This window comes from Diplotaxodon limnothrissa, linkage group LG3, assembly GCF_057381915.1.
Source record: "Diplotaxodon limnothrissa isolate DT_005_m linkage group LG3, D_limnothrissa_male_GT1.1, whole genome shotgun sequence".
In the NCBI taxonomy this organism is placed as follows: Eukaryota; Metazoa; Chordata; class Actinopteri; order Cichliformes; family Cichlidae; genus Diplotaxodon; species Diplotaxodon limnothrissa.
Window position 1 is genome coordinate 14,156,905 of NC_140598.1, and position 13,916 is coordinate 14,170,820.

The following is a 13,916-nucleotide window of genomic DNA, read 5'->3' on the forward strand; positions in this document are numbered from 1 at the left end:
AAAATGTTTAAGAGGAAACAACCTACCTCTATGTTGTAAATCACTGAGTAGGTGTCATATTTCAGTTTAAGTACAATCTTATGCTTATGCATAAGCTTATGCTAGACGAGTCCAGAAGTACAGAAACCTTGTGTACAGGGTTGGAGATGAAGTTCTTCTCTTGAACATGAAACGTGGAAGGAAGGGAGGAAGACTTGATCCAGATTTTTCAGGACCCTACACCATTCAAGACATCGCTGGCAAATGTGTGAGATTAAAAAAACACGGAAGGAGCAACTTTAAGAAATCACTACAGCATTGACCATATCAAGCCATACAGAAGAAGCCACCATGTAAATATCAGTGACAATTAAAAATACCCAACTCGCAGTCAGATGGTGAACAGCAGCACAGACCTGAAGATGCCTCCCTGCCATCCTACTGCTAACCCTCAGTGCCAGCAAAGTCCAGAGGATTCATTCTGCACCCAAAACGGCTGACACAAGGAGTTTAATTGTGTTCCAGGACCAGAAACGCGTGAACAAGAACTTCCCTCCCGGAAACAAAGCTTAGAAAATGAAGGTGACATAGTGAACAACTCTTTTTGACCAGTTGGTCATTTGTTGCCAGTTTGGCGTTGCAACTTAATTAACTGTTGCATGACTTTGTTTGCATTTTGAAGTCTTCAACTCATATTGGATATAAAGAAACATGCAACGTGCACTGAGCTTGTGGAAGTCTGGAAATGGATCTGCCTGTCAGTAATTTTCTATTTTGCCCACCCGCTGTACCTTTCCTATTTCTCTGCGTGTAAATGCATGCCTATTGTATTGACTTTTTTCCTGTTGTGGCCCGTTGGCCTTTACCAAGCGTATCCACTAGAAATCTCATGCATGCCTAAGCTAACTTATCATATTTTTCTTTTAGTAAAGAGGCTATGGCGTGCAAAGGATACTGGGCGTTTGGAGGCAGCTGTTGGACCATACAAGTTATTGGATTCCTCTTTTCGAACACTGCAGGGGTCACGGTGGTTTCTGATGAGGTAAGAGAACTTATCATTATTGAGTCTGATTTCGAGGTTCTGCTCCTTCTGAAGCATTTGCAGTGCAGAGACCATTAATAGTTTAAAATGTGCGGGTAGGTGGGGGGGGGGTTATATTGCAAAACTCTGATAAGGTTTCACCCATTCACTTCAACAGGAAAAAATGTTATCAACCACAACACAGATGTTGTGACATCTGTGACATCATAATACCCAGTTCCAGTATATGCAGAAAGAACCTTTATCAGCAATTCTATTCCTTTAGATGTTTTTGTGTACAGCACTCAAGCAGTTACTTCAAAAATTGTTGCTGTTGTTGTATAAACTCAGATTTTTCAAAACAGGTCATTGATGCATATCTGCACCGTGTTATTGAGAGACGAAAGGAAAGTAAGAAATGTCATTTACCTACTAATTTTGAAATTTAAAAAAACCCCTATTTACTGTTCTATAACATTTTTCTATACTTGTGCAGAATGCTGCACACCTGCTCTGTTCAGTAGTTGCAAGCTCGTTGTTTTCTGGGCAGTTCAGATGCCTCAACTGGTATGTTGAAAGCTCAGAAGTGGTCCAAACAGTTGACTCCTTTCTGTTGCTGAGGAAAGAGTTCGGTTCCTTTAAAGAAGACTATATTTGAAAACACCCTGAGATGCATGGTACCTAAGTAAATCCAAATTACTCTGCACTTCCAATCCCACAGATGAAGTTCCCAGTTGAAGACGTGGCTGTGCCCTGTGAACTTTGGTACACACTGGATTCTTGTGGTATGTGTTCATTTTGTTATTAATTTGCATAATTTGTTGTGAAGCAGTTTCTTGCACAAAGTGTTATTTTTAAATAAGTTTTCAGTGGCACAAACAATTGTAATTTTTAATTTAACTTTTTCTTTAGATTGTCAACATTTCTGCACAGAAAATACTGCTCATAGACCCCATGGGAATGAAGGTGTTTATGACAGGAAAATTCTGCGCAACTGGAGGTATGTATGATACTGAGGTGTTATTCTTAGATTAAAAAAAAAAATCTTGTTTCATTACAAACACTTTTGTTCAACTAGGAATTTTCTGAGGATGAGAGGGCATGAAGACACCATGGAGTGGCAGTTACAGACTATGCAACACAACAAGCGACAGGATTCCTGCAGTTGTGGAGTTTTACTGTTAAAGGTAACCCGTATTCAAATGATTCAGTTTCTTGTTAGCTAGAATTAAGACTTTAAGTGAATTTAAGTGAAGTGAAAGTTATTTCGGTCAACAACAACAAAGATGATCATTTTACATAGAAGTACTTAATCATACAGTAACTGAAAAAGGAAAAGGCTGAAGCCTTGTGGCTTATAATTATCCTATCCTTTACCTAATTAAGACTTTACATTCTAATTATGATCAATCTCACAGTTTGCAGAACACTACCTTGATTTTGGAGAGGTCAGTGAGGTGTCAACCACTACAGAGCCAGTTGTGCTGGAGCGAATGCAGATAGCTTGCACCCTACTTGAAAATCGAGGTAAGTCCAGTAAAGTCCTTATCACGTTAGTGCGTACTTCCAATTTAAATAGTGCTTTTCAAACAGCACAGTACAAATAGTGCTCTTCAAACACTTTCAGATAAGACCCTTCTCAAAGTCTAATTTAGACTAATTTTCCAGGAAGTATATTTGGAAAAAATGTACTATTATTTTTTAATTATTCAATAAATAATGTTTGATTAAAACCTAACTATGATTGTGTTTCAGGGAACGCTGAGGACTACTGCATTGTTTGCTCCATGTTAGATGCTAACGCTGACCGCAGCATGATTGAAATGGTAAAACAAAACAAAACAAAAGAAACACATAAGTCTTAGTATCATTACTTGCCAATCATAATTAAAATGTTGAGTAATAGTATTCACCAAACAGAATATGAGCCATTTATTTTTCCTTTCCAGGTGCAGTGTGAATCTTGCCAAAGATGGGCACATTTTGCATGTGAAAAATATAAAGAGAGCAACCAAGAATATAAATGCCAAAAATGTAGCCAGAGTCAGACAGAGACTGTGCAGAGACTGTAGAAGGACAGAGCAGCAGCAGAGCAGTCCAGATACACTGATGATCCTCTGTCAGATCCAGAGGGACACACAGGGATGATGCTGGACTCTACATTGTGTCTGACAGTGGAGCTGTTCTCAGAGCAGTTCACTCTGCAGCACTGACAGTCATCTGCACTTCTTCTCATTCCTCTGTCAGTCACTGCTGGATGAAGCTCTCCTCTCCACCTCCCAGTAACATGGCCCAGTCAGAGCGTCTCTACACACAAGCTGCTGCTGCTTCAACCTCTCTGGATCATCAGGACACAGCTCCTCCTCTCTCAGCACACACACCGTCCTGTTTACCATCATCACCTCCACCTGCAGAGAGAAGAAGGAAGAGCAGAGGAGATAAACGAGTGTTTCCAGAGACTCTTCATCAGCTGTCAGTCAGTGATGCAGCACATCCAGTATAAAGAGCAGCAGGGACTTCAGTGCTGGGACTGTACTAGGACTCATTGTTGCTTCACTTTTTCTAATCTTTGGATTTTTATTGAAGTTGATGAAAATGTTTTTCCCTCCTAGTTTGAGTTTGGACTTTCATTCATTAGAAGAACCTTGGTGTGTCCACTCTGAGCTCTGTAGGAACCCCAACAACAAGCCCAACAATCCAGATGGACGGTTCCAGCTGTTAACTGGAGGAATTCCATCCAAACATCTGCTCTCACTAAATTCTTCCTCACCTACAGACTGTGTTCTTCACTGCTTTAAACTTGGAAATGAATGCAGTCATTGGTCTGCGTGCTGCTTTGTTCAGAGAGCTGATTGGCTGTTGACAGTGTTTGATCAGAGCGTGTCAGCCGTTACTATGGTGACCATAAAGGTCAGAAACAGGAAGTGTTTGTGTCCAATCCTGAAGCCTGTCACCATTCTCCTCTCACAGCTTCACTGAGAAGCTGCAGCTTTACAGGAAACACTGGATCTTTGTTTCATACTGACTGTGTTTAGTACAATACTGGTGACAGCACCACCCACTCACTCCATCACTCTACTTACACCAGAGTCTCCAGTCTGTAGTCTGGACTCTGCTGAAGATCAGACAGCTGCTTCACATCTGGATCCTTCAGGTTGTTTCCCCACAGCTCCAGCTCTCTCAGATGGGAGGGGTTGGACTTCAGTGCTGCTGCCAGATAATCACAGCTGATCTTTGACAAACCACAGCTCTCCAATCTGTATAAAGAATGAAAGATGTAAGTTTATTAGACAAAGTGTGAGCTTGAAATCATTCAGTGTTTCATCATCTGTTCAGAGCTGAAGAAGGTTCAGAATGTAGAAGTTTAGAAAATGGAAACTCCAAACAGCTGAAGCCAACAGGAAGCAGCTTCAAACAGGAAACTGTGCAGAGTTTCAGACTATATGTCCTGATGCAGCCAGTTGGATTTTGGAGATTTGAATCTCTGTTCTGTGACTAAGTCCTTGAATCATTTCTTCCAGTTGGTCCAACAAGACAGACTAAGTATTGGACATGTGTTGTGGCTCCATTAGGGGAGCTTCTAAATGTGATGTGATGGCCCCTCTGGGTCTGTCAGGTCACAGCACTGAAGAGAGCTCAAACTGGGCACACAGTTGTTCCAGTCTGGACCAAAGACTATATACTGGGACTGAGGGACTGCTTTGACTGCACCCACTGGGACTTTTTAAAGGCTCATGTTCTCACTTAGATCATCGATTTCTACTTACATTTCTTTCTGGGAAAAATGGGGATTACTTTGGAAACAGGAAGTATTTTCCCCAATAAGCAGCCCTGGATTAGTAAATCACTCCAACATGTTCTCAGGCAGAAGAAGCTGTCTTGTTATGAGGAAGAGAAGAAAAAGATTGAGGCACAGAAACTTGTTGAAAGAGAGATAAAGATGCTAAAATCAGGTGTAAAAGTAAAGCAGAGGATGAGCTGAATAAAGGACACTCAAGGCTGGCTTGGAAAGGAATGAAGTCCATGGTGGGGATGCAGGACAAGGAGCAAAGATGAATGTGATGCTGAATCAGCAGAAGACTTGGACTCATTTGATTCCAGCTTTGATATCATTGATTTCAATGAAGAGCTTTGTGATTGTAGCAAAGGGCTGGTAGCTCTGAGAGTCCCACTGATGAGGTGTTTGTGTGGAAATCTCTTAGTGGGACCAAAGAGAGAAAAAGCCCTGGTCCTGATGCTGTGGGAGGGAAATGATTGAAGTGTGCTGTGAGGAACTGACTGGGAGATTTTCACACATTTTCCAGTCCTCCTTGGAACAACAGGAAGTTCCCAGCATATGGAAACAAAGGTTAAGTGTCCTATGGCACTCAGTGATGGTGGTGCTGTGGCCCCACCACCTCCACCTCTTTGTAAAGGAACTAACTGTCATCTGAAGCTTCAAATGGGACTAAGACTTCCTCCACTAGGTGGCAGTGTCTGATGAGAAAGTGTTAGTGGAGCTGGCCTGGAGTCAGAAACAGGAAGATGCAGGATTTGGGCTGAAATGGGGAAAAGTGGTTCGCACTAGTGCCTTAAAGCAAGAAGGTTGTAGGTTGAAGCTTGTTGGCCTTTCTGTGGAGGTTGGATGTTCTCCCACAGTCCAATGAAATGCTGCTTAGGTTCATTGGTGCTTCTAAATTGGCTGTAGGTGTGGATGTGAGAGAGTGCTTCTCTGTCTCTCTGTTGGCCCTGTGATGGACTGCTCACCTGTGCAGGTGGACCACGCCTCTTGCCCTATGACAGCTAGGGCACAGGCTGCAGCCCTGTGAGCCTAAGCTGAATAAACAGTTAGCAAAAATGATCCATAGATGGCCTGAAATCCCCCAGTTAGCAGTTTGGTAGATAGCTATGACATGCTAATCCCATCCAGCAGCTGTATTCTACCTGTAAGCTGATCCCTGCTGAGCCAAAGCACTTTTTCATATACAAATTACAACCTTTAATAGAAACCTATTGGTCAGCATCTTATTAGCCTGCTGTTAGCTTCATTCCACAGAAAACTGAGAGAAACTAACAGAGTTGATAAAGAATAAAGAGAAATGTGCTGATTTACAGCCTTTGAAGTGCTTCAGATGATCTCTGTCCACTTCTGTCCACTCATTCATTCATGTAAGCTTTCTAATGCAGCTTTGATCTTCACAGTCTGCTTCATGAAACTCATTCTAACCCTGAATGTCAGAGTGTTCCTCCTTCTCTTTCCCATCATTCATGCTGGCAGTGGAGGAGATTTGGATGTTGGACTGTGTTTTGGATGATGTGTGTATGTTTGTGTTGGACTGCTGTCTGTAAAGCAAACGCACATTTTGCTTTGGATTTCAGTGTCAGACAGACTTTAAGGTGGAATGAAGAGTTGGAGAGTTTCACAGTGAATTATCCAGTGGAGGATTTTTCTTCTTCTTTGAAGGTTTGAAATGTGAACATTGTTCTGCTGCAGTCAATGGACTAAACCAGAGAAGAAGAAAACAGACTTTACCATGAAGATCCTCAGTGTGGATCAGTATAATATCAGCCTGATGTCTGCAGTTTAGTGTCAGCACAACTTTCACATCATATTCATCTCAGCACAACTAAAACATGCTGACTGACCTCAGAGTTTCAAGTCCACATCCTGGACTCTCCAGGAAACCACACAGATGCTTCACTCCTGAATCCTGCAGCTTGTTGTTGAAGCTCAGGTCCAGCTGTCTCAGATGGGAGGGGTTGGACTTCAGTGCTGCTGCCAGATAATCACAGCTGATCTCTGACAAACCACAGCTCCTCAATCTGTATAAAGAATGAAAGATGTAAGTTTATTAGACAAAGTGTGAGCTTGAAATCATTCAGTGTTTCATCATCTGTTCAGAGCTGAAGAAGGTTCAGAATGTAGAAGTTTAGAAAATGGAAACTCCAAACAGCTGAAGCCAACAGGAAGCAGCTTCAAACAGGAAACTGTGCAGAGTTTCAGACTATATGTCCTGATGCAGCCAGTTGGATTTTGGAGATTTGAATCTCTGTTCTGTGACTAAGTCCTTGAATCATTTCTTCCAGTTGGTCCAACAAGACAGACTAAGTGTTGGACATGTGTTGTGGCTCCATTAGGGGAGCTTCTAAATGTGATGTGATGGCCCCTCTGGGTCTGTCAGGTCACAGGACTGAAGAGAGCTCAAACTGGGCACACAGTTGTTCCAGTCTGGACCAAAGACTATATACTGGGACTGAGGGACTGCTTTGACTGCACCCACTGGGACTTTTTAAAGGCTCATGTTCTCACTTAGATCATCGATTTCTACTTACATTTCTTTCTGGGAAAAATGGGGATTACTTTGGAAACAGGAAGTATTTTCCCCAATAAGCAGCCCTGGATTAGTAAATCACTCCAACATGTTCTCAGGCAGAAGAAGCTGTCTTGTTATGAGGGAGAGAAGAAAAAGATTGAGGCACAGAAACTTGTTGAAAGAGAGATAAAGCAGCTAAAATCAGGTGTAAAAGTAAAGCAGAGGATGAGCTGAATAAAGGACACTCAAGGCTGGCTTGGAAAGGAATGAAGTCCATGGTGGGGATGCAGGACAAGGAGCAAAGATGAATGTGATGCTGAATCAGCAGAAGACTTGGACTCATTTGATTCCAGCTTTGATATCATTGATTTCAATGAAGAGCTTTGTGATTGTAGCAAAGGGCTGGTAGCTCTGAGAGTCCCACTGATGAGGTGTTTGTGTGGAAATCTCTTAGTGGGACCAAAGAGAGAAAAGCCCTGGTCCTGATGCTGTGGGAGGGAAATGATTGAAGTGTGCTGTGAGGAACTGACTGGGAGATTTTCACACATTTTCCAGTCCTCCTTGGAACAACAGGAAGTTCCCAGCATATGGAAACAAAGGTTAAGTGTCCTATGGCACTCAGTGATGATGGTGCTGTGGCCCCACCACCTCCACCTCTTTGTAAAGGAACTAACTGTCATCTGAAGCTTCAAATGGAACTAAGACTTCCTCCACTAGGTGGCAGTGTCTGATGAGAAAGTGTTAGTGGAGCTGGCCTGGAGTCAGAAACAGGAAGATGCAGGATTTGGGCTGAAATGGGGGAAAGTGGTTCGCACTAGTGCCTTAAAGCAAGAAGGTTGTAGGTTGAAGCTTGTTGGCCTTTCTGTGGAGGTTGGATGTTCTCCCACAGTCCAATGAAATGCTGCTTAGGTTCATTGGTGCTTCTAAATTGGCTGTAGGTGTGGATGTGAGAGAGTGCTTCTCTGTCTCTCTCTGTTGGCCCTGTGATGGACTGCTCACCTGTGCAGGTGGACCACGCCTCTTGCCCTATGACAGCTAGGGCACAGGCTGCAGCCCTGTGAGCCTAAGCTGAATAAACAGTTAGCAAAAATGATCCATAGATGGCCTGAAATCCCCCAGTTAGCAGTTTGGTAGATAGCTATGACATGCTAATCCCATCCAGCAGCTGTATTCTACCTGTAAGCTGATCCCTGCTGAGCCAAAGCACTTTTTCATATACAAATTACAACCTTTAATAGAAACCTATTGGTCAGCATCTTATTAGCCTGCTGTTAGCTTCATTCCACAGAAAACTGAGAGAAACTAACAGAGTTGATAAAGAATAAAGAGAAATGTGCTGATTTAAAGCCTTTGAAGTGCTTCAGATGATCTCTGTCCACTTCTGTCCACTCATTCATTCATGTAAGCTTTCTAATGCAGCTTTGATCTTCACAGTCTGCTTCATGAAACTCATTCTAACCCTGAATGTCAGAGTGTTCCTCCTTCTCTTTCCCATCATTCATGCTGGCAGTGGAGGAGATTTGGATGTTGGACTGTGTTTTGGATGATGTGTGTATGTTTGTGTTGGACTGCTGTCTGTAAAGCAAACGCACATTTTGCTTTGGATTTCAGTGTCAGACAGACTTTAAGGTGCAATGAAGAGTTGGAGAGTTTCACAGTGAATTATCCAGTGGAGGATTTTTCTTCTTCTTTGAAGGTTTGAAATGTGAACATTGTTCTGCTGCAGTCAATGGACTAAACCAGAGAAGAAGAAAACAGACTTTACCATGAAGATCCTCAGTGTGGATCAGTATAATATCAGCCTGATGTCTGCAGTTTAGTGTCAGCACAACTTTCACATCATATTCATCTCAGCACAACTAAAACATGCTGACTGACCTCAGAGTTTCAAGTCCACATCCTGGACTCTCCAGGAAACCACACAGATGCTTCACTCCTGAATCCTGCAGCTTGTTGTTGCAGCTCAGCTCCAGCTGTCTCAGATGGGAGGGGTTGGACTTCAGTGCTGCTGCCAGATAATCACAGCTGATCTCTGACAAACCACAGCTCCACAATCTGTATAAAGAATGAAAGATGTAAGTTTATTAGACAAAGTGTGAGCTTGAAATCATTCAGTGTTTCATCATCTGTTCAGAGCTGAAGAAGGTTCAGAATGTAGAAGTTTAGAAAATGGAAACTCCAAACAGCTGACAGAGTTCATACGCCTTTGTCAGGGTCAAATTCAAGCAAGACCATGTGAAAATTAAAACACATCATCCTAGGTGAACTTAAACACCTTTGTTCCCCTTTTGTTAAGACATAGAAAAGTACACCACACAAAAATACTGCAAAAGGAAACGGTCGCCTTATATACATAGTGTATAAACTCAAAATGCACATTTCACTTCAAATTAAGATTAAGGCTTTGAACAGATCACATAGTTCAGTTCAACATATAAGACTTTAAGAATGCACAAGCATCTACTTAAAATCTATTTAATTTATCATCCATGATATTATTTTGTACAATTCCAATGTATTTTGTTCATCTCCCTTAAATAAACAGGCAGTCTTAAAGTATGAAATATTCATATACAAACACATATAAATGTGTGTACAGTCTCAGTGGCTGATAGTACCCCACAGGCCTCAGTGTGAGCTTGAAGACATTTATAATGTTTAAGTAGTTTAATGTGCAGGTGCTGACGATAAACACATTTTGAATGAAAGCCGGGGAACTTTGGTAGCACAGAAACAAGTGGCTATTCTTTGTGACTATATGGATCACTCACAATACCATTATTTCACACAAAGGCACCAAATTAATACTCAAAAAAGCTGCAGCAATACACACAAATATAAACAGTACTTGGTGACTGTTAAGTCTAATTGTTGAATGTTGCCATTGTGTTTCTTAAATTTGTACAGTCTTAGTTCAAGCAGTAGGATCAAAGCCATTCCTTTGATCCTGGCCACCTCTCCAACCACTCTGTGCTGGGGGAGGTTTTATTGTAGATACATCCTATCTGGAAGATCTGTTTCTTTTGATGTAAACTTCCTGGGTTTACGACCCTTTGGTCAGCAGGAGGTCTGACACACACACACACACACACACACACACACACACACACACACACACACACACACACACACACACACACACACACACACTCTTACAGAAGTTCACACATATACATAAAATGCTTTGTCTTAGAACAAAGGGGGCGTGGCTTTGTTCTGACGTGTTTTGTGTGAACTGTCTCCCAATAAAAGGTAGCAGGAGGAGGTCAGATCTGTGGTCATTTTCGTGGTGGACACAGACGAGGCCTTCCTTGCACAAATAATCGATTGATCGACTGTCTTGTTTTCTTCATGATGAATAAGTCTCTAGAATTAGTGGGGCTTGTGGAAACACAGACCCAACAGTGACAACTTTGCTTTTAGCCTTTAACCCTTCTTGACTACTTTTGATGTGGCCTCTATATTTTACCTTTAAAAACAGTTTATCTGTTATTTTCTCATTTTGACCAACTGTATCAGCACAATTTATCTAAATTCAGACAAAATTTAAAATACACGTAGAAAGTGATATTTTGACTGTAAAAACCACACACATGTTTAACGAATCATCTTCATAACTTGAAATGCAAATAGAGATTGTACATTTTTAAAAATACGCACACGTTTTGCAAACAACAAAGTTATATGGTACTATTTACCAAAAAATGCAGCCAAGGCTCAGACGTTTTTCATATAATCATTTCAAACTATTTACAGAACAATCAGGTGTCAAACAATAGTTTGTGTCACTCTAACACATATGAGAACAGCACAGGGATAAACCTGCAGGTCTGACAGCAGGTGTGTCACTCAGCGTTTACACTGCAATCTGCCTTTGTTGGCTTTAAGGCAGCAACTGTGACGATCACTAGTAGAACTGACACACAAAACAAAACAACAGCTACACACTAAATACACAAGACAACAAACTAACTTGAGACCAAACACGGTAAACGTCACAAATCTCTCACGTATCAAAACTCTCTCTCTCTTTCGCTCACTCGCTCTCTCTTGCCGGTCACTCCTAAAACTTCCCCCTTTTGCTAAACAACCAAATGTCATGTTTCCATATCATTTTTGATTGGTCGACATGGTACATTTTCCCACCTATAGGGCTTTGGAGCGTGATGTCACGGGAGATGGGCCATGCCCCCTTCCGCCATGACAGTAGGCCAGCCAAAGGATACCATTTCAGCTATGGATCGTACGTGTTGTGTTGTCGGTTGCAACGTTAGATAACACGATCGTGAAGGCAAGAAGCTGGATAACGGGCTCTCTTTTCATCGTTTTCCGTCCTGGAGGCAACGTGAGGGATCCCATGTATCCGATACTACTAAACAAAGACGTCAGGCTTGGATTGCAGCGGTGAGACGAGCGGATATCGAGTTCTCTGCAATCCCCAGCTTTTTGTTGGTTTGCTCACGGCATTTTCTTTCCGGTGAGTTCTAAATTAATTCATATCACTCTTGAAAGGCTTTTAGTGTTATTTTCAACGTGCTGAGGTCATAGATAATGAGATAAAACATGCTAATGTGTGATGCTGCAGAACCACATCATGTCGACTGAGTAGCTTATGATTTGGCATTATTGCAGGCAAACCAGCATATGAAATGGATGTAACAAATCCAGACTGGGAACCAACACTGCACATGGGGCATGACGACATACCTGTATCAGACTCGGACCGGCACTCAAGGCGTACGCAACGGAAGCGAAAAAGAGCACCCATCGGAGGTAAACAACCCCCCCCCCCTCTAAAAACATACTAAATTGCTATCACTGTACACTAATCCGCACATAACTTCCAGATGAATTACACACCTGTCATTGGAATATTGGTGTACATTTACCTTATGTCTAATTTTATCTTACAGGCTTTCGTTATGCAGCTGCAGAGTCTGAAGGTGTGCCCCGTGCAGAAGTGATTGATGAAGATCTGACAGAAGACCAACAGCAAAATCACAATGTCATGGAGGCAGTGGACAGCAGTTGTGTTGGACAGGTGGAGGTTGAGGTACCAGCTGCAAATGTGGATATACTGAAGAAATGTAAACCTTTTAAAATGATGACAGATTACAAACTCTCAGCTGTGTCTGTAATCAAACCTCTGTAACTTTGCTTCACTTCAGCAGCATCAGCTCATGTTCACATGTTGATTCATGGTTTGCTTCAGTTTTTGATGGACTGCAGAATATTTTGAAGGTTATCTGCTATAAAAAGCCAGAACAGGAAAATCTGCTTCATGTGTTTCTGTTTGATCCTCAGTGACTTTGACACAAAGGCCTCTGCTGTGATGATCACACCTCTGATCAAGTCTCACAGTGTCAGCTTTGTTTTTATACATATGGATATGTGCTGATAAATGATCAGAGTTATAATATTTCCCACTGTCTGCTGTGTGCCGTGACCTTTGACCTGCTAAAGACAGTCAGCTGTGGATTATTCATTGTTGTGTCTGATACTTAGAACTGTGAGGAAGAACACTACACAGTTAATCAGGGTCCCCTCTCTCTGAATCAGGGAAGGTGGGCAGGCCGCGTGTGGGCTGCGGGCCATACGTTGAGTCTCACTGTTTGAAATGTGAACATTGTTCTGCTGCAGTCAATGGACTAAACCAGAGAAGAAGAAAACAGACTTTACCATGAAGATCCTCAGTGTGGATCAGTATAATATCAGCCTGATGTCTGCAGTTTAGTGTCAGCACAACTTTCACATCATATTCATCTCAGCACAACTAAAACATGCTGACTGACCCCAGAGTTTCAAGTCCACATCCTGGACTCTCCAGGAAACCACACAGATGCTTCACTCCTGAATCCTGCAGCTTGTTGTTGAAGCTCAGGTCCAGCTGTCTCAGATGGGAGGGGTTGGACTTCAGTGCTGCTGCCAGATAATCACAGCTGATCTCTGACAAACCACAGTCCCACAATCTGTATAAAGAATGAAAGATGTAAGTTTATTAGACAAAGTGTGAGCTTGAAATCATTCAGTGTTTCATCATCTGTTCAGAGCTGAAGAAGGTTCAGAATGTAGAAGTTTAGAAAATGGAAACTCCAAACAGCTGAAGCCAACAGGAAGCAGCTTCAAACAAACACAACAAGAGAAAAAACTCTGAATGTTTCACATTAAAGTCGTACATTTCTCATAAAAACAGGACAAAGACTTGAAAAAGTCGTGTTTTTCCGTTCCAGGAACCACAAGGCTTCACTTTTAAAGGTGATGTGTGAAAGAAATGGACATATTTGAAGTCCAACACCTTTTTCCAGTCACATTATTAAAGCAGACAAACTACAAGCTCATTTTCATTCCAACAAGTCATCTTCTGACCTGGACTAACAACACTGGTCTCTTTGTGCAGCTGGCTGTGAGACCAGTGCTCAGGGAGCGTCTACAAAGTACAACACTGAAAGAACATCACACACTAGCTTTGTCCCAAAACGTCGGCTGCATCCTTCGGAGGACCCGGTATTCGCGGTCTACGTGGGCCGGGTCCTTCAAAGACCGAAAAGGCTGGAAGTGCGAGGCTGTGAAATGGGACGGTCTAGCCTTCAGATTTGCGTCACCGCTGTCTTTGTGGAGTTTAA

General features: G+C 42.1%; 1 protein-coding gene across 2 annotated transcripts in view; it reads right to left on the minus strand.

The window, feature by feature from the left end:
- LOC146634600 (protein NLRC3-like) overlaps window positions 1-13,916 on the minus strand; it is a 720,577-nt gene that overhangs the window by 617,309 nt on the left and 89,352 nt on the right. For both annotated transcript variants that reach the window (XM_085377952.1, XM_085377961.1), the window contains 2 exons: window positions 9,172-9,348; window positions 6,626-6,802 (listed from right to left, as the gene is read on the minus strand). In XM_085377952.1, coding sequence (XP_085234078.1) covers window positions 6,626-6,802; window positions 9,172-9,348 — 354 coding nt within the window. The remainder of the gene's footprint in view (window positions 1-6,625; window positions 6,803-9,171; window positions 9,349-13,916) is intronic.